The following is a 24,082-nucleotide window of genomic DNA, read 5'->3' as shown; positions in this document are numbered from 1 at the left end:
AGCTTATCCTAGACATTTCATATTTAGGTAACTGGGGCAGGAAAATCCCCCTCGTGCTGTTCTCAGCTTTGTTTCCCAAAACAGCAAGCACAGAGCTCTGCATGGCTTTCATACCCACTCTTCCAGCCCAAGAACAGCCCCCTCTGTTTTGCAGCTGATCACCCATCAGTACTAGTGACATGTTTAAGTTTTGCTCTAGGCCCCCAATGCTGTGACATAGGTCACCAGGAGCTCAAACAACTCGTGGACTTGGGAGGTGACAGTAGATGCCTCATGGGCACTGAAAGCACACAGACCCTGCACCCTGCTGTGCTCACATGCACTAAATATACACACACACACGTATATATTTATAATAAGTATTTATAGGGACAAAAAAAAAAAAAAAAGGCAGAACTAGATCCTTGCAGGAAAGGGGAAGAGGTTTTCAAATAGAAGACAACACTGTCAGATGGGGAGGAATCACTTGTCTCCATAATTTCCACTGCCTGTTAGAGACAGCCCTAGTGCCTGAGCATACAATAAGTGAATGATCCCTGAGACAAGGACAGCATCCCCAGTCACATACCCTTCCCTGCTTGGAATTACAGGCAGTTCCCTGCACACACCACAACTGATGAGAGTTCCTGCAGCAACACCAAGTCTACAAGGCTCCTTGTCCCCACCTGACGTGCTGCTTTTCACTGGCAGCACTGAGCCAGACACCCTTGTTCCACACATTTCTGCAAGTGTCTCTGCTAAGGGACACGCTAAATGAGAGTCCAAAATTCTCGAGGCAGATGGCCCAGCCTTAATAACGCATCAAACAGGCACAAGGCTTAAGCAGATGTGCTGTCTGTCTGTCCATCCACCCCTCTGTCCTTCCCCAGGTAACTTCTGTGTCAGCCAGTCTCATTAAACTATGGGAAAGGGAAAAAAAAGTTTTAAAAATACTTAAGGTCCTGTAAGTTTTGGGGAATCACTGTCAGTAAGAGGACCGGGACTTGGCTGTGGTACACCCCACATGGCAGCAGATGGATGGACAGGAGGACAGGTGGTCTGCAGCTGGGCCAGATGGTCCACAGCTGCTGTCAGGGTTGCCCAGTTGGGACTTCAAGGAGGACACCAGGAACAGCTGGGTTTTTCCAGAGCTGAGGTTTGGCTGATATGATGCAAAACAGAGATAAGCCTGCAGGAAAGCCAGTCTTGCCTGGCCCTGCACTGGGGATCATCCTCTTTCCGAAACAGAAAAGATGGGAGAACAGGAGCCCTCACCTCTTGCTCTTCCCTGCTCTAATCCAGCCACTTTCTCCAAGTTGCCCTCACTTCACAGATTAACCCAACATGGCATGAGCTGCCTGGCTCTGACGTTAATTCTGTTGAATCAGACCCTGGGTAGTAGTAACACGGGATTTATTGCCTTGGCCTGGGAGTGCCCCAGTTGCCATTTCCAGCAGCTGCCCCTGTGAAGAGATCAGCACAGGTCTCCTTCTGATGTATAAGGGTGCAATCCTGCCTGCTGGGTGAAGAGTCCTCTCTGAGCACAGTGTGATCAGCTGCTCCCACGAGAAGGCAATCCCAATACAGTACAGAAGGAACTGCAAATCACTGTTGAAAAGTCCCATTTACTTTTCCACCCATTCAAGATGGTGCTTTCTGAAGATCTCCCCTCCTCTTCTCAGCCAGGAGAGCTGTTGCAACTCAACAATGGAAAAAGAAACCTGATAGTTTCAGGGGATGAATCAGGTCTGTGTTTGTAGTGCTGCCAAAAATGCTGAGGTGGGGATTACACACACCTCTCTGATATGGGGGCTTTGTTCTGACACACAGCTCTGCCAAGCAGCCACCAAGCAGCCAGGCACAGGAGCCACTGGCAAACACTCCCACATCATCCCCAAGCACTGAAATTCCCAGGCACATCAGGCTGAACCTGCAGCATCAATAATGAAGCCTCCAGATGCCCCCAGTGCCCCAAAGAAATTAATCCTCTCCTGTGCACACAAAAAGAGCCTGCAATCCAATAACTGCTATCTAAAACCTGCTTTCACTTCCCAGCCCAGGGTTGATTATTATTGCATTAGCTATGGAGGGATGTATTGTCACTGCTCAGTGAATACTCAGCTCTGCTTCAAAGTGACCGAGTTTTGGCAGTGTAAGACTATACAAATGCTTCGACACTTGCTGTGGGATCCTTCAAAGCAGATAGGTGCTAGAATAAAACCCAAGATCATATTGATACAGGTGCTAGTAAAAATAAGTGTCAACAATTCCTCAACACAGCTTTTTTCCAGAGCAGGTTATTCATGGCAAGTAATTTAAGATGTCTCTGAGAGAGAAAAATATTCAATTAACTATTTAAAGTGGCTGCTGTGGAATAATGTGAATGTTACAAAAGATAATTTAAATTAACAAATTGCAGCTGACTCTAATAAAAACATGTAAAGTCTTTTTTTGTACCATTTGTACCACTGCAGAAGCCTGGGTGGGAGGAGAGCAGGGACAGAAATGGGTTCAGATAGACTGTGCAAGGGAAGAGGCAGGCATGGCCATCCAGCACCAGCACCACAGTAGTGGGTATGCTCCTCTCCAATCTTAGCTTGAGCACCCTGTCCTTTACATGAATATCCATGGGTGCATCCTGGGGGAGGAGAAACCAGAGCACATGCCTGTCCTGCAAAACACACAGCACTGCTGCCTGTCCCCAAGCACCCCATGTTGGTCCTGCTGCTGCCCCAAGACTTTGCTCCCTACCTCATTCCTCCCAAAACCAGAGTTCTGTCATCTTCTCTTCCTCCCACCCAAACGTGCACCAAATAAACTGCACGGGCAGCTCCATGTTGGCCATGGAGATGTGTCAACAATCTGAAAGCAGCTGAAGGACCAATCTTGATTCCCTGATCCACAACAGGTCTTCTCATCTCAGTCTTGGTTTGCAGGCACAAGGACATCCAAAATCCAGGTGTATCATTGGCTTTCTACCAGAGTGGAATTACTCTTTATAGCTCCCTTGCTACCCTCAACAGAAGAATCTGGCTACACTATTGCTGCTAGAAGACGTGTATTAGAGATTCTGCACCGTGAAACCTCAGAGGGAACAAGATACAGGAGATTTTACCTCAAAGCAAGATATGAGAAAACAGAGTTGAACTCAACATTGAAGCAAAACCTCCCTACCCCTCTTCTGCATTAAGACCCTGAGCTAACAACAGCCTATTCCACAGCAAGCATAAAGTCTCTTTCTATGCTTGGTGCGTTCTCAACAATTAAAAGAGGATTCCAGGAAAGGAGCAAAACAAACAAATCCCATGGCACAAACCTCATTTTCTTACTTAAGACAGAGCAAAGGGAGTGGAATTAAAATAAAGGTTTCCACAGCTTCTAACAGCTTGCCAAGAAGGGCAGCATCGCACAAGTAATTAATATGGACAACAGGAATTTCAATTATTTCATTTGCAAATCCAGCATCAGTTAATCTCAGGCATGGACAAAGTCCATTAATAAAGCAGATTCATGTAAAGGGATTCAAAGTAATGGCAAATCAATACATAACACACTGGTATGCTGGAATAATCTATGCTTTGCATAATAACCACAGTAACTGTAATGCTGTGTATTTGTCTGGAGACATTCAAGACCAGCCCAGGCCACCTAACGAGCTTGGTGGGGTCGGTTTCGCCTGCAGCAGCCAGGACCAGGAATGTGGCTTCTGGCTCTGCTTTGCCTGTGATGCTCCAACCACTGCTGGGCTCCACATCTGCCTAGAAAGGTATTGCAAAGGTGTCAGAGCTGACACCACCTGGAGAGGTAGAGCAGAAGCCATGGAGAGCTGCTACCCACTGGTCCCACCTCTTCCTTCTGCTTTCAGGCATGTTATTAAGTGATAATTTTCCCAATTTTCCACAGGAAAAGGGGAGGATCAAGGACTCTCTAAGTCTCACAAATGATGGAGCTATTCTGGTTTTGGGGAGGTTTCCCCAGCCCCGCTTGTTAGCAGCAGCAGGAGTCAGGTCTCTCCACTTTAGCTGCTGGATTGCTGCAGAGTCTTGGGCAAGTAACTTAATTTCTTTTTTCTTCCTTTTCTTTTCCTTCTTTTCTTTTCTTCCATGAGATGCCCACCCCTGGAGCTCATCAGCTACTGGTGGGACCTCTCCTCTGTCCTCCACTGTAGGCTTAGATGCATTTACTGGTACATACCAGTCCCAGCTCACCCCCTCTCTCACCTAACCACTGCTCTTCTTGCCTGAAAACCCCTGTGGGGTCTGCAGAGCATCCCTGAACAAACTGGAAAAACTGAGTCAGAGCAAGTTAAACCCACGTTCCCAGACTCACACTCTGCTGCCTTGAACATCCACATTTGCAAACACCTTTTAGCTGGGAGGCCACAGTTCTGCTTCCCTCCTTCTCTTTCAGGATGTCTTATCTCATGCTTGCCAAGTTAGAAAACCATTTAAATACCTGATTAACTATAAGCACATGTTTAAGTCTCACTGAAGCCAAAGAGTTTTGATTAGCAGGGTGCTTAACACAGGTTTGCTAAGCAAAGCTTCCTCCCTCCACTGCCCTCTCCACTGGGTCGGGTCTCTTCCCAGCAGCACAGACTACGACTGAAGAAGGGATGACCAGGACACAGCATGAACATCTGCTCGCCAGAGCAAAATGTAGCTGAAGTGATCAGTGGCAGAGAATTCTGCACAAAGTCAGGCAGGCAGAACTCAGGAGAGACAGGCAATTTGCAGGCTAGGCTGGGATGTGCTCTGCCCCATGAGCCAGCACTTCCAGTAAGTGCTGCTGAGGGAAGGCTTGAGGGTGGTGGCCTCCCTCCTGAGCTCCAGGCACTGTCTGGGATGCGACAGATTAACCCATAGGTGGCCAGGGAGTCCCTGCACTTGGCCAACAAGAGAAACTCATCCCAGGCTTCATTGTGATTGCTGAACGGACACAGAAGAAGAACAGTCTCTGCAGTGCTCCACACCTCCTGCCCCACTGGCAGGCTATGGGTCCTCTGCCAGGGAATGAGGTGCTCTCTGCACCCCCAACCCCACAGCAGCACCCCAGGCCAAGCTGCCTCCTGCTCACAAAGGCACCAGTACATCTTGTTCAGCAATAAGAGGTGTCAAAGTCCCCCCTGACTAAAAATGAAAATATTTCTGCTTTGTTTGACAGTCAGGGCCATTAAGCCGCTCCTGTTGACGTTTCATTTCCCAGCGAAGATGCCGGCAGCGTGCGCCAAATGAACTCGGGATGACCCAGACAGAGAACATACCTTTGCCCAGGAGGCTTCTGCAAAGGGAATTCCACGTGCGATGGACCTGCGGCAGTGCAGTGCCCAGCAGACAGCACGCTCTGAGCCAGCCCTGGTGGGTGATGGTCACCACCCCTTCAGCCCTCCACTTTGCAGGAGACAGCCTCGTGAGAGACCTGCTGTCTCCACTGCTGAGTCACACCACAGCTCCTGCACTTGCAGCTGATGCCGGGCAGATTGCAGCACAGGCTCCTGCTTCTCGTCAGATCAAGTCAGATCAGCCCCTCCAACCCAGCCCTAACAGCACCTCCCCTTACACAAACCTTGGAGGAACATCAGCAAAGCACCCAGTAAGAAAAGCTCCCATCTCCATGCCCTGGACTATTTCCCTGTTTGCTTACAATGTGCCACCAACCCCAGGAAACACCCCAGCCAGAAGCAGAGGCCTGAAACGCCAGTGGTAACAGATTACCCTCCTAATCCCTTGTCCTTCTCTGCAGGTGGCTGAGCCTTCCTGGGAAAACTTAACTAGACTCCAGAAATGCTATGGCCAAAGAGTATTTCCACAGGTGCTAGAACAAAGTCTTTGGCTTGAAACTCCCACCACAGCTCCAGCATTACAAGCCAGGAACATTTATTTTCCAACTTCTAAATAGCCAACACTAATATATTTGACCACCAGTTTCTCCTCAAGTTAAGAGCAAAGAAAGAGAACCCTAGAAGCTCTCAGGACACAGGACCAACATCTAAATATCGTTTTCCAGATACAACCACAGGGCTGAACGATGGCTGAAACCTGATGCAAGGCGATGAGCTGAGCAAGAGCACAGCCAGATGAGCTCATTGTGCAGCCCCACGCGCCAGCGAGCCAAGCTTTCCCTTCCCTGCTACGGTCCCAGCGAGACATCCACAACCCTGGGCTGAAATTCCTCAACTGGCCATGAAATAGCTGATTTCAATATCAAGGCAGCACTGAGACATGACTAATACAGTCATTGGGCCTGTTTCCAAGTGTAGAAGCAACTGGCCCGTGGTGAATCAGATACCTACAGCCTCGCACACAAGAGATGTGGGTAAACCAAGGTGTTAGCAATGGGCATGGGGTGGCATTTAACACACACAGTGAAACCAAACGAGTCTTGGGACCTTCATCCCCCCCAAGAAAGGCCAGAAATTCATGCCTCTGTTCCACATTTTGCTGCTATAATGGTACAAGCTGGGTCAGGACAGAAACCCAGGGCTCTACGTGTACATTGCACAAACACACACAGCAGCAGCTCATAGCACTCAGGTCCTACTCCAGAACTCAACCACAAACCCAACTTTCCTTTTCCCAACTCTCTCTTTTGCTTTGTGAAGCTCTCTGTTTCATTAGCAGCACAGCCTAGAGTGCCCAAGCTGCACACCAGCCCTGTAGCACCCCACCAGCTCACAATGGGTCAGCCAGAGATGGAGGTTGGTCAGTGCTGGGACCCACCAGGACTTTGCACATGATGCTCAGCAGCAAGATCTCATTCTTGTCCTTCTACAATCAATGAAGGCAGCACCATAAAATGACCTAAACCTGCAGGAACAGCACTTTATCTCTGTCTTTGGGATTATATCAGGCTTCCATATTTTTGCTCCAGCACTGTCTCCTCTGAAGGGAGGCCACACCAGCAAACATGAGTCCTTCTAGAAAATACAGTTGATTTACACAATGTGCCAACACTAAAATAAATTTTTTAATGGCTTGCAGGACAGGAGTTGAGTATTTCTTTCTTTGTGTTGGTGGAGAGTAACAGCTGATGGGCAAGAGATGAAAGCACCCCAAGGAGAGACATCTTACCACATTTCAGGGACTTAATCTCCTCAGAGAACTGCTTTGCAAGTGTTTGAGCAGGGATGGAGTGTTTCACCAGAGCCAAACCTCGTGCGGGTGCAGACGGACTGACCCTGTCACTTGCATCATGCCAAAAATCTCCACCCTCCTCTACAACAGCAACAGGGTGGGAAGGAAAACAGAGGGAAGACCAACCAGCCCCAGGCCGTGTGTTCAGCAGGTCAGAAAGAGCAGCAACGCTTTTTTTTTTTTTTTTTTGCAGTTCAGCCTATCCACTTCACAACCAGTGCTGCATCCCAGAGTCAGCTCATGGTACAGTCACAACAGCCGGTTCCCATGCAGGAGCAGAGACCTGCTGTGCTGGATGCTGCACACACACAGTCCCACGCTGCTTGTGACACACCCAGGAGGTTTACAGAGATGTATGTATCCTAAAAGCTGGGACACCCTGGAGTCCTAGCAGCTGCTGACACCCTCTTCCTACAGCAACAAGGCAAGAAAGAAGAAATGTCTCTTCTGGCATTCGCCCATGGAAAGGACTGGATTTTTATACTCAAAAAGGAGATGTCAGAAAGCAGATGATGTGCATATAAAGTTCAAAGACACCTTTTTGCCCTGCCAAAGGATGTGCTGTCAGTGCAGTAACTCAGCTGAATACTGGAAGCCTGCTTGCACTCCTGAGTCCCAGGGAAGAGCTTTCCCTTACATGAGTCTCCACACATCCCAAAGGATGCTGACCCAGAGCATGCTCCTACTTCACACACCAAGACACTGAGAAACAAAGGACCCCACCAAGCAGTCCCCAGCAGCAGCTACAGCACCCTGCTATGACCCACCACCTCTCCTTTGGGGCAGAAACAGGCCTTTCAGCTATGGCCATCAAGCGTTTACTTGGGTTGGGGTCCTTCCCAAGCTCTTTATAACATAGACATCACAGCCCAGATGCAGAGACGTGGAAGGAGCCTGTTGGCATCCCCCATGCTGGGGATGCTCAGTTTCAGGGCACTTAGGTATTTGGTTAAAGAGCTACGCTCATTATCTGCAGAGAGGACAAAAAGCCCAGCCCCATGCCTGGCCATGGCTCCATGCCTGCCATCACCAGTGCCATTCCAAACACTCAGTTCCTCTCCAGAGCCACCTAGCACAGCCCAGGCAGGCAGGCTGTAATTTCCAGCCTGACAGCTTGGTAATGGCACATATAATCATACATTGATTTTGTCTGCTGTCTGAGAGGCTGCCGGGCAGCCTGAGGACGGGAATTGCCAAGATGAGGGTTTCCTCTCAAAACAGCCACGGAAAAATGGGATGCTGATTGGGAAGGTAATGGATGAGACCATCAGCTAGGGCAAATTAACTGCACTTTTCACAGAGTGCCTCAAAAGCCTCCCATCTTCCCACCCCAAATCAGCACTGTGATTTACCCCATGGGAAACTCAGAACCTTGCCCGCATCTTACAGGAACCGAAGGAAAGTCAGCAGGTTTTGGGGGTTAAGGGAAAAATTTAAGTGCTTGTTTGTTTATACAGCACATTTTTAACCATTAGGTTAAATTAGGTAGAGCGGAGGCTGGATTGGGATCTGGTGCTTGGTACTTGGCTCAGAGAGAAAAAGCTTGGAAAGTACAAACTTTAAGACTTTCATGGTAACTTCCCTCTCTGGCATCAGGGAATTTGGATGTTCCTCTGAGAATCCACCTTGGCAGATGTCTCCAAACTGGGAGTGAGGCCCAGCAACTAAAGGGGTGGGATCCTCCCAGATTGCTCAGTTTCTGCTGAGAAACCCGATGGTAAAGGCAGTTGGCTCAGCACAAAGCTCAGTAATTGCCCAGCCTTGCTAAGGAAGAATTAAAGAATGGGTTGCACAAGGATTCAATTCAATGACATTAAAATTCAATTAATACTGCTATTTAAAATAGCTTTAAAACATTAAATACATTTACTTTAAAGTACTCATTTCAAACAAGCAATTGAAGGTGATGCCAACCTATGGTTGTGCTTTAATACTAAACAGCATATGTCAGCTGGGCAAAGCAGGACAGGCCAGTTGGTAAAGGTTGCAGCAAAGTCTCCAATGAAAGTACTAGTGTAGCTTTTGGGGGAGCCTGGATCTCTCCAAGGACAAAGAAAACATCTTCATTTAAGTTAATTCACCTGGTCCAGCTCAACATTAACTTGAACAAATCAATGAACAAATCTGGAGTAGGATGAAAAATGCACCTTTTCCAATTGGCAAGTAAAACTGCAACCTGAGAGATCAAGGGTGCTAATTATGGTGACCAGAAGTGTAATTCATTACGTACAATTAATACTCTAGTTAATAAATCAACTAGTTTTAAATTTTAAATATGTTTTGAGACATTTACTTTGTCTGCCCTACAGATCCAGCATACTTTGAGTTTATTAACTGGTCAAATAACATCAAAATACCAGCCTTCTGCATTTTAAAGTCTCATTTCCATCTCCATGTAACTTGAATCAGAAAGAAAGAAAAAAAAAATCAGTTGTGGAAACCAAAAATTCACCATTTCCCACCAGAATAAAAGCATACAAAATTAATCACCCAGCTGTACAGCTGCCTAAATAAATGCCCACGAATAGGCCAGACTTCTTGCTCAGAAGGAAGTATCTGATTACACCAAGCAGAAGCAGCTCTTCACAACCAAACAGGAAAGCATCCTCTTTCTTACAGAATGACCAAAAAAAATCCTACGCAGAAAAAAAAAAAAAAAAAAAAAAAAAGGCTGCTGAAATCAAAGATCCCTCCCTGCTGATTTTGGCTGTGGTCACAGCCATGGACGTAGGTCATTCACACTCACATCCCAAATTCCTTCTCACTTTCTGCCTTGGCCCAGGAAGCCCACAGCAGCCATTGGGAGCAAAATTTCCCAGTCCCTTCTTCTTCCAGTCCTGGAGCAGGAAAAGCTGTATGCAAATAGACTGTATATATGGGATTATATGAAGAATGCCACAACAAAGCAAAGCTTTGCCAGCTCTGTCTACATGCTACCATGGGGGACCTTCCAAGAAGGGACCATCAAGGATGGGCCATTTGGACAGTCTCAAGTCCTGCTTCAGCAGGAACTAGTGCTTTGCTATTCCCAATTTCAGAGAGTTCAGGGTGGACCAAACCCTCTGGCTTATTCAAGACAAGCAAAACCCATGGTGGGTATGATGCATCCCTTGTACATGGGAGTTGGGGCTCTGCCCCAAGGTGCTTTTTTACCTTTTGGGGTTTACACCCCTCAGATCCAACCCAAGGCTCCCATCCCCACACTTGGCATCTCACAGGACTCACCTAACCTCCCGCCTTCCAACTCCCACTGGAGTTGGGGGTTCCCCAGATCACACTCGGAGAGACAGTGCTGGCTGATGCCCATCATCAGCATCGTGCCCTGTGGGACCAGCTCTGCAGGCAGGGTGGGAAGGGGGAGAGAAGTATCCCAGCAAAAACCCTCAGCACACCTCCAGCTAAAATAACTGTTTCCCACCATCAGCTGCAAAAGGCTGAGGGCACATCTGCTCTCCTTCCTCAGCAGATTGTGCTTTCCCCTGCTGGGATTTATTGTTGAGTCAAGATCTACCCGGCCTTGGGGAAGATGGGGGTGAAAGAACAGCTCTGCAGAACCAGACAGTAATTAATTGCTTGCCAGCTCCCAGCCATCTCCCAAGTGGGCTCAGTTTAAGCATCCCCAGAGACAGAGGAAGAGTTGCTCTGGGAGTGCTCCCCAGTGTGGTACCTGGGCACAGGACCAGGTGCTCCCAGGCACAGATTACGCACCCTCTGGTCACACCAACATGGGGAATCTCTGCCTTTGCACAAGGAATACTGCTGCCTGCGAGAGCTGAAGAGATGAGAGCCATAAAAAGGTGTTATTGTTGGGTTTTAACATCATGTTTTCCAAGCTTGTCATGCTGTGGGAGCATCCCCCCAGCTGGGTAGATGCAGTGCTAGCACTTGCCCTGGTCCCCCCCCATCTTGGCCAAGCTGCTTTGCACCCTCCAGCCCACACTGGTGGCTCACCTTTCCTAACCTGGCACATGTGTGCTTTCCCAGCTAGCACTCATTTTCTGTGGCTAAACATAAAGCAAGGAGCTGAGAAACCCAGCGCATGATTCCCCGTCCTCCAAAGGAACATACACACCTGTCCCCTGCACTTGAGAGGCCTGCTTGGGGCACAGACTGGTTGGTCGGTCTCTCCTTTAATTAATTAATGTTCATTTCAACTCAATTGCTATTAGAAGTTTAAGCACAGTGCCTCAGAAAGTCTCTTGTGCAACAGGAGAACGCAATCCCCTGCTCTCCATGAGCACACCCACAAACATTGCAAAACCTCGCAGGGACAGGCAGGCAGCACAGCACTAGTGGAAAGCAGGAGCAGGACTGCAGCAAAAGAAAAGCTCTGCTGTTTCTCAGAAACCAACCTCAAAGGCAAAGGGGACACTAAAGGACTGAAAGCAGCAGCCCAGTCCACTGCCTGTGGATAGCAGGACCTCAGGGAAACCCTCTGTGGGCCAACAAGGATGCACAAGCTGTTGGAACCCATGAAAAACCCAAGAACATCTTGTAAAGAAATTCCTCCATTGATCTCAAACCTGCATCCTGCTCTGTAATGCCAGGAGAGCCAGGCCTCTCAGAAGATATAATATTAATAGGCCATGAGGAACGAGACATCCACTGAGATGCCTCCTCCCTCATGCCTCTGGGTATCTCCCTTCCATCAGCTTCAATGCATGTCCCAGGCTCTCCCTCCAGCTGGCAATGCCGTGTGCTCCAACCCATGCCCAAGGAAAGTGCTGCTGACTTTGAAAGACATGAAGCCTGAATGGTAGATAGTCTTAAAAAGATCTGAGAAAACCAGAAAGCCAGAAGCAGCTCCTGCTCACAAAGCAGCAAGGTCAGAGCCAGGAGTAATTGGAGCTAAAACTTTCCACTTGGGGAGGAATGGAAAGGACAATTTTTAGAGGCGAGATTAAATTTACCATTTGCTGGTCTTTTCTCCAAAATTTGGAGGAGAAAGAGGCTGAGATACACAAAAGAGAGAAAAGCAATTATGTGTTAAATCACATTAGGCTTTTGGCTGGGACCTGCAGAAGTTAAATGCTAAAAAAATCCCATTTCTCTTTGTAAGACAATTAAATTATTAATATATAACCACCTCCCTTACTCAAGGAGGCCAAGGTCACCAACCCTCCCAACACATAGAATACTATTACTGATCTAAAGCTATCAAGAAGCCATAATATACTGAATTACAAGTGCAACCCTCTGTATCCCTGCCCACCCACAGCCCCTGCACACCAGCACAGCACAGGATCTGCAGGGAGGGCTCTCCCGGCGCAGCTGTCACACCCACGCACTGGTAGGAGAAAGAAGGCATCCCCAGACACAGGGGTTTTGCATTTTGAAGCAAGATTAAAAGGGAAAGAAAAAAACAAACCAAACAAGGTGCATGCCAGGCTGTCTGAGGGCTGGAGCCCCAAGCTGCCTGCGTTTCACATCAAATGCAAAAGCAGCAGCAGCCTGAGGGAGGGAGGAAAAGACACATTCCTGCTCTTATATAAATAGATAAAGTGCTGAATAGGGGCTGGCTTGCCAACTGCAACCATTAACCTCTCCCAGCTTAGAGATTTCTCAGGTTCTGTCTTCCAGAAAGGCCAAGCTGGGGACCTTTGGAAAGCTGGCAATGGAGGGAGCTTCTCCAGGACATACCCCTTCAGTGCAAGAGGATACATGAACACAAATCTCGAACATGCTCAGGCTCTCAGTGCTGTCCCTGCCTGGAAGTGTTGCGTGAGCTGCATTAATGCATCCACTGGCAGCACCAATTTCATATGCATGTGATTCCCCAGTCCCAGAGGGACATCCCTGCTGGAACAGAAAACCCACTCTGCTCCATGCCTGCAGCAGGGTGAGCATTGCTGCTGCATGGGGAGCACTGGGACTCAGGGGATGGCACCTCTGCTGCCAAACAGGTGCCACCTCTGCCCTCCTCAGCACTGCCTGCCCCCCCACCCCTGTACATCTCAGCATCCCCCAAAGACACATTTTCCTTTGGAGAAGCAGTCACTTTCCAGGGGGTTAATTAAAACCAGGCTGCTCAGATGCCAAGAGACACCTGGATACATCCAACTGCAAATCCACAAGGGAAGGAAAAAGAGCAGAAGGAGCTGGGATGGGAAGCAAGTGGAGAAAGTAGAGAGCAGCTTGCAGCAAAGCAAGGCTATGGAGCACAGCAAGGAGACCAGGGACCCTGTTTGGAGCAGAAAACACCCCACCACTGCCAGGCACAATCATTCGCTGTCAATACCTCCAGCAGCCTAAGGGTTAAAAATAACTGTAGGGAGCACTGGTGGTTTCATCAACAACCCAAACAAGAAGGAAACAAGTGCTAATCCAAAGCTGCGCCCCAGTTACCCAACTTCCACCACGTGGTGCCCGGCACTGCAGGCAGAGCCTCAGGCCCCTGCTTGCCAAACCCAGGGTCTCCTGCTCACAAAAACTCAGCCTGATATTTCAAACCTCTTCATCCATGCCCTCCTGCCAGCAGCTCGCAGGCTGTGGGGAGCCAAGAAACTCCAGCCCCGGTCACCAATGATGCTGAAGGTCCTCCAGCATCCCAGAGGCCACAGGGTGGTCTCCATGGAGATGATGCCCTAGGGCTGGTGTGCATGGGGCCAAGAGCAAGCAGAGAGCAGCACAGTCCAGCTAAGAGGCACCTGCAGGCTGTGGTTAAGCTGCATCATATCAACAACCCACAAGAGCTCCCCAAGGGCTGCTCTAGATGTCAATAAGCACGTCCAAGTGCACGGCTGAGGGGGAACATTGAAGCAGCTCTGGCATGGGCAAGGCTGAGGCGTGTGCTGTGATGCTGGTGCAAAGCCAGGGGCCAGCAACCTTCAGGGAAACTCTGAATCTGAGACCCCACAGCACCAAAAAATACCGCCTTCGTCCTGAGGAGCTGCCAGGGAGGCTGCAACCATCGCACTGACAACACACTCACCTCCAGGGGGATCTGCTACACAACACCAGCTCTGGCTCTGAAGAGTAGCTTGGGGAAATAAATATCTCAGAAAGCCTCCTGACCCCCACAGGTACCCTGGAGGTGCACACTGTGCAACAGACCAGGCTTTCACTGGGCCATGAAACGCTTCAGGAGCTTTTACTGAGCACAAAGAGTTACACCAAGGGGCCAAATGCATCTTCACAGGCAATTGCTTCTCAAGCCTACTGGGTGTGACTGCCCAGCTGGGCTGAGCTCAGGTAAACCCTCCCCCTCTCAGCACTTCTGAGCGCCCACGAGATGCTGGAGTCACTTCCCAGACACCCACATTTCTCTGTTTGAGAGCTCCAGAAGTGGAGCTCAACCTCCGCAGGAAGGCTGCCAGCCTTTTGAAGTCCAATCTCCCCCAAGAGCTGCCTCACCCATCGACCATGGCTTGCTGCCTTCACAGTCCTGTGCCAAACTCTCCCAACAGCCTCTGCCTTCCTGGCAAGTCCCAAATCCTGAGATGTGAGGGAAGAAAATAGGGACAGGTGTGATGTAAATCTCAGGGACAACTGGGTTAAATAGCCCTCCATCTATATCAGCGGCCATGTAATGCTACTACAACTGTTAATTAAGCAGAGTAATTGTCCCTAAGAATTGCTTTTTAATTTTAGCACACAGCCCTTTGCTCTGGTGTAGCAGGGAGAAGCCCACAGGAGCCCCAAATGAATTGTCTCTACATTAGCCACATTTTTATGGGCTTTTTTGCTATTTCCCCTGGCCAAGCCCTCCCTTATGATGAAGATATCCCTCATTTAATTAACAAAGCATCCCTGCACCACACAGTCCCCAAGGCACCAGGCAGCTGCTCAGGAGCAGCAGGCATTTAATCACTGGCCCAGCAGGACGGAGGTGGGACATGTCCTGCCTTGCCCCCCACAACTGCTGACTCCAAAGACCTGGAATCAGGCTCAGAGGGGGCTGGGGACACCTGCACCCATGGCAGGGCTGTATTTTGGGGGTAGACCATGGGGATCTGTGCACAGCAAAGAGGCAGCTGTCTGCACTGCAGGCACAGGGTCTGCACAGCTTGGTGGGCATCACAGCACTTTCCCCCCAGCCCCTTCTTGCAAATTGGAGCTACTGTGGTGTCTTTTCCCCCAGCTGGGGCCCTGACCCCTCTCCCTGCCCTTCACACCCCACCAGTGCCCAGGCCAGGTTGATGTGAGCAGAGAAGCCACCTTGCAAGTCATGAAGCTTTGCTGCACCTTGGACCTTGTCTTTTGGCTTCAGTGCCCAGAGGCTTTATGACAACACTTTTCCCTCTTCCCCTTTTTTTTTTTCTCTTTTAATTCCTGGAACTGTTATACACCTTCTGCCCTATGCAGGCAATGCTCAGGGCAGACAGATGCCTCCTCCTCCCCTCTCCCCACAGCCCAGCTCTGCTGGAGCAGCAGTAACAGCCCAGCACAAACCTCACGTTGAGCCGTAACCAATGGCAAATTCTTCGAGTGAAACGTAATGTGCTGGGAAGCGCCTCACCATTTCACTTGGGAAAATGATCCGTTTGGCAGCAGAGAGGAGGAAAACATGCTTTGTTTTACAAATCCTCTCCCCAGCAGGAGAGACACTCCCAGAATTTAATACACTGACAGCGCTCAGCTGCTTTAACCACTGAAACTCAAGAGTGTGTAAAAAAAGAAGCGATACACTATGTAATATTCAAGCCTGGCTTCTTCTGCAACTGGTGGTGATGGGCCCAGCAATCCCTTGGCACAGAGGAGCCACAATTCTGCAACCCACAACAGCTGGCAGGGTTGGGGTGCAGGGTCCCAGCTTTCCTCAAGTCCGGGACACCTTAATTAATGCAGTTTTCACCCTCTCTTAGGGTGAGGCCCTACAAGAGCTCCTTGCAGGTAAGAAGAGAAGATGCTGCCAGGTAAATCTATAAAGTTGCTTTGCAGCAGAGAAACTGCATTCAAAGTTATTCAGTGCAAGGATTATTCCAATGAAAGGCAACTAGCTCCATCCAGGTGACTGGGAAGCTTCCTGCAACCCCAAACTCTAGCCTGAATAAAATTTTAAGTATTTAATTATATTTCCACTTATCATCCAATGTATTTAACTGCCAAAAGCTTCTTACGTGCAGCACTGGCAAGGATGGCTTAGGGGAAAACACACCTTGCCCAGAGAGGACAGCCCTGTTTTGGGAGGGGTTTTTAATTTTGCAGTGTGGAGTTTGTGCTCCAGACAGTTGTCAGCATTACCGGAGCAGGAGGAAACAGCAACCAGTATCTCCAACTAAGGAACGTGTCATTAAATTAGGCTGGCTGTGCCACAGGAGCATATACCCTTTGGAATGGGCACTGCCAGCCCTTGCATGCAGCTATAACGTTGATGTTATTTTGAGGGCAGGCAGTGGGATCAAATTGCCTCCACTCCAGAGACTGCTTCTGACCTCTCTGAGGAGCAGCCTCAAAGCAACTAAGTCTGTCTGCTGCTCACATTCTTTACCTTTTTGAACAAAAAATAAGTCTGCTTTGTATCTTAGCACTTCTATCACTGTTTGCAACCTCCAAGCATTCTTGGAAACACTAATTAATCCTTAGAAGAGCCTGTAAGGAAACCAGCATTGCTGTTTTCGGGGCAATATTTCAGGGGAGCAGGATGGATAAATTCAGTGAAATGCAAAAGGCCACACTGGATGTCAGTGCCAGTGGAGGGGCTGGAAGGGCAGGACCTTTATAAATACAGTTTCTCTGTCCTGCCCTTCAGCTGATCATCAAACACAGCTTTTGCGGGGACCCTGGTAGGTGGGAGAAGTCCCTTGAACCTCAACTTGCAGGTGATGGGTCAGGCAGGATGTTAAGTCAAGTAAAGCTGAAAAGCTGGTCAGCCTCAGGGCGGCAACATGCTCATCCTGCTTGAAAAAAGGGATGGAGCACCTTCAGATGCTGTCACTTTCTCCCTCACTAGCACCCTGGGCTGACTTCAAAGCTTGGTGAAGTCAGTGGAAAAGCTCCCAGTGACCTAAATGGCTGGATTTTCAAAAGATAAAGACTAAACTAAACTAAGAGCTGGGCACCAAGTCACTAGGTCTGCTCAAAACACCCACTTTTGCATCATCATCATCACGCATTACGTCAGCAGCTATACAGACCAACCACCACAGCCCCTCTGCAGTGGACACTGTAACAACGTCTCATGAGACAAGTTCTCTGCCCTACCGTGCTGCCACAGGGGGAAGCTTGGCTTTCTCCTCAAAAATCCCTGCTTTCAGGCTGGGATGCAGCAGGAGCTCAGCTGTCAAAGATTCCCACAGCCTCACAGCCCCAGCTCCTTGGAAGCAACAGAGTATTCCTTGCAGCCACTGCTGCACCCCCAAAATGCCACCTCCCAGGAGCCAGCCTGTGGAAAACCACAGAAACCAGGATTTGTTCAGTGGGGCAGCCCACATTCGCCTCCCCAAGGCAAAGAATAATACTGTCTCATTAAAAATGTGCTTTGAGTCTATTATAGTATCTAGGACAAAGTGTTCCCTATTTTGACACTCTAAGATATATTTTATCAGAGCAAGCTCTTCAGAAACACTCATTCACAATGACTTATCTGACTGTAACAGGTTCCTCGCTTCCTCCTGCATTTTAAAATTAATTTTTAGGTTTTTTTTTTCCCCCTAGTCAGCTGGTGGGATGCCCCCATGGTCAGATTTGTCACTGGGGCAGCCACTGTGACACAGCCAACCTGTGGGGAGGGTGAGGACAGTCCAGAGCATCGCTGAAAAGAAACAGTATCTGAAGCCAGAGAGAACTTGGGAGCAACTCACAGAACTTCACAGGCACCAAGATTTATTTTGGGGGGAGTTGTTTGATATATACACTTTCTAAAATTAGCATCTGCCTTTCTGCCAGCTCCAATGGGCTGCTGGTGCAAAGATAATGCTTTGGCAGGGCTGGGAGGGTGCAACATTTTGGCACAGATCTGCAGCCCAACTCATGGCCACTTCTGCCCTATCAGGTTTTCCTGGCCATGTGCTTCTCCCACTGTAGCCACACAGATCCTGCACCGAGAGGTCATCATCCCAAAGAGCCATAACCTTGACTCCCAGGGAGGGGGCACGTTCATCTTGGAAAAAAGTACCTTTTCTCAAGGCTGAGAGTAAATCCTGAGAGGTTTCTATAAAGGAGCAATACACATACGAAACTGTTCCGATTCCTCAGCTGGACTGCGCCAAAGACAGTCCTGGGTCCTGTAAACCAGCTGGGCAGGGGACCCTGGCTGATGGGTTAAATGGAAGCACGACTCCCAGGGGGGTGACAGGGTCAGGGACATGCCCTGAACAACACAACCACTTGCTATAAAGTAAAGAGGAACAGAAAATGGGGTGGGGGGAATGCAAAAAGCCAAGTCAAATACAAAAAACAAGAAGAAAATCGTCGGAATCTGGCCCAGCTGTGTTTTCACAGAACAGATTGACACAGACCAAACCTATGGGGCAAGAAAGCAGCTCCCGATACCCAGCAAAGATCTGAGCAACTCTTCCCATGTGGTAGAACTGGTTACACCAAACAGCTGGGAGCCTTGCAGCCTCCTTGGGAGAAAAAACAAACTTGAAGACCGGGCTCTTTTCAGTTTGCATGGAAAACTCAGTTTTTCAAAGCCATGTGGACCTCAGAGCCTTGAAAATGCCCAGTACTTTGGTCTTTTCATCACCATCTATCAGTAGAAAAGGTTAAATGCTCGTTTGCTGGCTACAGAGCAGTGCTTCTCAGCTGCCTTTCTGTTTGCTCACAGCAACTTTCCGTAGTGTTTCTTCTTAGCTAATGACCAGCTCAAACAGGCTTTCAAGGGGAAAGGTCTCAGGCTCCACACAATCCATTCCCCACTACAGCACAGCACCTCACACATTCATTTCCTCAAGCCCCAGTCAACACCAGCAAAACTCCACCAATAACGTATCAAAAAAGAACAAGACAAAAAGCAAAGCTGCCCAATTTAGGTATTTCTGAGCCAGGAAGAAAAACAGATTCTCAAAAGCTGCTAGTTCAAACTGCCTCGGTGCTCTTACAAATTTGCTTTAAACACCAAACTTTTGGGAAGTTGAGTGGGCACCTCTTTGAGTGGGCTGTACACATTGCAAACCCCAGAGCTATCAGTGCAAAGCAATGAAGGGAAAGAGAAAAACGCACCCAGCGGGGTTCCTCGCTGCAGACAATGCAAAGCACCTCCGCGGGGTTATTTTCCCAACTCCAACACCATAACCACCCTGCAGCTCCTCAGCCACTTCCCCAAAATTACACCACAAAAGTTAGACCCGCAAAAACCAAGCGTGCCCTCTCTCAGCTAGCCGGTTTTCAAAACCAGGATGTGTTTTGCTCCTAGACTACCTTTTCCCCACCGCGAGCAGGCAGCCCCCCAGGAGAAACCCGCCCATCCTCACCTGCCGCAGGTGCCTCAGCAGCTCGGTGGCCTCCTCCTGCTTCCCCTGCTTCACCAGCACCAGCATGTCCTGGATCATGCAGATCCGCCGGTGATAAGGGGGCAAGCTGCTGCCACCACCTTTCCCAAACTTCTCGCCGGACTTCACCACGAGGGAGGTGAGGAAGTCCCCCCTTTCCCTCGGGGATACTTTCTTGCGGTGTTGGGCCGGGGGGCTCTCCCCAGAGCTGCCCGGCTGGCACCCCTTGGTCTGCTTGGTGCCCATGGTCTGTGGCCACAGCTCCTGCAGCCCTGGGGCTGCATGCAAGGGGAAGGGGGGCGCGAGGGGGTGAACAAGGGGTTTGGGGACGCACAGGAGGATTCACAAGGGGTTTGGAGGTCCACAGGGGGATGCACAAAAGGGTGGAGGGAAATGCACAAGGGGTTTGGGAGGAATCACAAAGGGATACACGAAGGAGTCAGGGAGTGCACAAAGGGTTCAAGGGGTGCGGGATGGGGCTCGGCACCCCCCGGGAGCCTAGCAGGGTGGCCGGTGCCCGGCGGCGGGGCTGCTCCGCTCCTGCTGGCGGAGGAGAGGACGGCTGCACCCGGCGGAGAGGAGCCGCGCCGGGGCCCCGCCGCCCCGCTCCATCGCGGCGGCGAGGCGAGAAGCCGGGATGATTCCTGGAGCTCCTTCCCCCGGCGCCGGGCGGCGGCAGCGACGAGAGCAGCAGTGCTCAGCGCTGCAAAGCGGCGGCGGCTCCGCGCAGCCCCCGAGCTCCCCCTCCGGAGCAGCCCTTGCCTCCTCCTCCCGGTGCCGAGGGGGGTCCCGCGGGATGAGCGAGGGTGGGGGGGAGCCACGACTTAGGGGCAACTGTTGCGCGGGGGCGGCGGCGGGTGCTCCCTGGGGAGGCGGCGGGATCGGCTGGGCTGGGCTCGGCCGGCTGTGGGGTGCATGGAACGGGGAGAGCCGGGGGAGGGCCGAGGGCGGGCACCGTGCACCGAGGCAGGGCTTGCGGAGGAAGCTGGAGCTGGACGGGGCTCTTCCTTCCTCCCGCCGCTTCATCTCGCCCCGCTGCGCTGGGGATTGCTCTGGGGTTGGGGGGATCTGTACTGGGGGGGTTGCATCGAAGGGAGCTGCACCGGGCTTGTAATAGAGGGGATTGCACCGGGGGAGGGTGGCAGCAGGGCTTGGCCCCGGGAGGCGGCGTGGGGCATCCCCGCCGGTGGTTCCCGGGAGGAGCACGGAGGGTTTCCCGCTGTATTCTCACCCTAAGGGACCTACAGGCACTTGGCCATGCCCGTTCCCCCCACCCAGGGACGGGCTCTGACCTCGGGGGCTGCGCTGAGCCCATGCCCGGGGTGAAGCACCAGGCACGGATCGCTGCGGGCGGGAGGATCCTGCGGGACCCCAGCTCCGACTCTGTCCTCCTGCCTCCTCCCTCACCTTCATCCCCATAAGCAGCCGCTGCAGTGCCCACCTGGAAGTCACTGGTAGTGCCCTGCCATCCCCTGTCCAAGCCAGGACCACCTCCCACCCCTCCTCCAGCACACGCAACCGCCCCCAGTCCACACAGCGCCTTCCAGCAGCTCCACACCCAATATTAAAATCACTCCGTTTCTTCCAGGCACTCTGCTGGCAGCGCTTAGGGCACAGACTAAAGCTCTCGGATAAAGATAACGACAAACAACCCTTCCAGACAGGGACTGCTCACCTGCTGCAAGACACAGACTGCTAGAGAAATGCCTGTGAGGAATAAGCTTTGGAATGACAAGGGCCAGAGGCAGCAGCCTCAGACCCTCTCCCAAAGCGAGGGGCTGTTTTCCAACACAGATGTGCAGCAAACTCTCCATCCACCCCCACGCCCTTGCGTGGCCAGGGCAGCAGACCCACTGCCGCCACTCTGTGGTGCCTGGGCTGAGGGAGCTTCTCCTTCTGCAGTAGGAACATGTTGTGGGGACATCTTGCAACTGTGTTAGAAATACTCCTGCAGCCACACACGAGAACTTTTTGCCTCCTCTGCATCCTGTGCAACTGCACATCCACGAACACGCAAGTGTCATGTTACACTGATAAATACAAGGCAGCCTCTCCTGGATATTTAAATGGCTGGAAGCCCATGTAGTTGCTTCTAAAACTCCAAAGGAGACTGCTGTAATGCATTTTGATATGGACCACAAAAAAAGGTGGAGATCCCCAGTAACTTCAGTAGGGTTTGGCTCTGGTTTACACAGCCACACCACATGGGATCCAAAACCAGACAAAACACTGGTGTCTCCCCCCAAGGAATAGCTTATACTGATGTCACCAGCTAAAAATTAGTTAACTTGATATGGCTGGACCAGTAAAGTCACACAGGATACACATGGATAGCCAAATCCAGCTCATCACCAATTTTTCCCTGCAAAAACACCGTTTGTGCAAAGTCCCATGAGATGGAGCAGTTTTATCAGCACAGGCTGTAGGACTGAGAGCCAGGAAGACACAGCCACCCCTCCACCTCTCCAGATCCATTCCCAAGGGCCATTTCACATTTGTGGGGATGCACCATACCCATTCCTTGGGGATCCCAATGGAACGGGAGCTACAAACCCTCTCCCTTCACCACCCACTGCCCAGCCAGGCAGAGCTGCATCCTGGCTGAGGAGACAGTTTTGCACAGCAAGCACAGCCCTGAATAAATAAATAAAACCCAACCTTTGCACTTATGACACTTCTGTCAGTAGGGCAGAGAGTTTATCAGCTCCTCTTATCAGGCTTATTGGTAGCACACAGGACAAAGCCAGCAAAAAAAAAAAGGAAAGGAGCGTGGTGTGTGCTCCTGTGATGTAACACCAATGCAAACACCAAGCACTGCTGGGTTGGATTTACGTAAACTCCCCATGGGTGGACACAAAGGCACCACAACCACTCATAACCACTCAGGAGTAACCTCCAGGCTCAGCACTGGTGGCTCAATTGTACAAGACATGCAGATGCCTCAGGAATGCTTCATCCTGGAGCATTACTCACTTCTACACCCTCCAAAGGGTCTCATTCAGCTACAGCCCCAGCCTCACGGCAACCCTCAGCTTTCACACACACACACCAGCACACAAACCAAGCCCACCAAGCACCAAAAAACCTGACCCCAGCATGCCTGTCCTGCAGCGCTCAGTGGGCTGGAGCTCACCCTGCAGCTCCCTGGCTGATTAAACACTCTGCTAAACTCATTACTGGATCCACAGCCAATGTGCATTTTTCCCTAGTGCAGATGTGTGCAAACTGCAAATTAGAAGATGTTTGTCTAAGGGAGTTTGCCTTTTCTGTTTTACTCAAATTCATACTCCTCATGATACCTAATATTAAGGGTGTGTTAGAAAAGTCCATTGCTTTAAAAGGAAATAACTTCAGATCGTAAGACTGCAGAAGAAAACTGTTTCTGCTCTCCCACAAACCTCTGATTTATGAACGTTCCCACACATCAAAAAGAAACTAAAGCTTTTCAATGCATTATGCAGAAGCCAGGGAACATCCACACCACGAGTCAACAGCCTGATGGAAGAAGCTGGCATGCAGGAGATCCAACATTAAGCACCTGGAAACAGATGCTCAGCTTCAGGTTCCTGACCAGGGGTGGGCACACACCCCAAAAACGCTTTGCATGCGTGCACACGTGTACAGTTGGTTTCACATTAGCTACAGATAAAATTCCGGCTTGCAGGACGGACTGCAAGTTTTACTGTTACAAGTTTTACTGTTTAACTGGAAAATCACTATGTAGTTACACCTCCCTCTTGCCAGCCCACCTGCGCTGTCCTTCACAATGCGCATTTTAAGTACAGCAACTAACCCGTGTAGTCACACTCTTACAGGACCAATTGGGGTATTAACTTCTGCCTAGAGCAGAAAACCCTTTTCTGATCCCAGGATTTGACCAGGACTCCCATCCTAACCTAGAAAATCCACTCCAGACAAGTATAGTCCAACATGGAACATTCGTAAGAGGGATACTGCTCCAAATTCTTCCTCACCTCATGGGTCTTGGGAGTATCTTGGCAGCTCAGCTCTTGAGTCTAAACCCCACAGTTATTATTTTTCTGAGAAACAGAAAAGAAGCACCCCCAAATTCAAGGACACATTGATTTTGCTTGTCACACTCTCAGCATTTAACCATTTCATCACCCCCAAAAGCTTTTCCACGACCCAGATCTTGGCAGGGCTGAACAAAGCCACAGCAATTGCAAGCACTTGGAGCACCAACCATCCCATCTACATCTGTCCCTTCCCCAAACATGGAACGAGTTCAAACCAGTGATCGAGTTTGAACCAAGCTCTGCTGCTCCTCAACTCCCCTGCTTTGGAGAGAAGCACAGAACTTGCTCATTATTTTTTTTTTTTGACAGGAATGGAATTATTAGGATTAATTTTAAATGTCAGCATCAGATTCAGGTTAGTGCTACTCAGCATGTGGAAAGGACTAAGCTGACTATAAGAAATATTGCTTTCAGGATGGTATTTAAAAGAATCCGAGAGTTAATGTGATTTTGTCTCTTACTAAAACAAAACAAACCCAACAAAAACCAAAAACCAGCCTTGCTGTAAGACACCACCAAATCCAACAGGAGAAGAGCAGTCAGTCTCATCAGACCATCT

At 50.0% G+C, this 24,082-nt stretch overlaps 2 protein-coding genes across 2 annotated transcripts in view; both read right to left on the bottom strand.

Moving 5' to 3' along the window:
- LRRC75A (leucine rich repeat containing 75A) overlaps window positions 1-20,358 on the bottom strand; it is a 63,710-nt gene extending 43,352 nt beyond the window's left edge. Inside the window, exon 1 of the mRNA XM_051636029.1 lies at window positions 19,469-20,358. Coding sequence (XP_051491989.1) covers window positions 19,469-19,732 — 264 coding nt within the window. The 5' untranslated portion in view covers window positions 19,733-20,358. The remainder of the gene's footprint in view (window positions 1-19,468) is intronic.
- KCTD7 (potassium channel tetramerization domain containing 7) overlaps window positions 1-24,082 on the bottom strand; it is a 133,072-nt gene that overhangs the window by 49,697 nt on the left and 59,293 nt on the right. The window lies entirely within an intron of this gene.

This window comes from Apus apus, chromosome 18 (assembly GCF_020740795.1).
Source record: "Apus apus isolate bApuApu2 chromosome 18, bApuApu2.pri.cur, whole genome shotgun sequence".
NCBI classification, from domain to species: Eukaryota; Metazoa; Chordata; class Aves; order Apodiformes; family Apodidae; genus Apus; species Apus apus.
The sequence above is the reverse complement of the archived record's forward strand: the minus strand, read 5'-3'. Positions and strand labels throughout refer to the sequence as shown.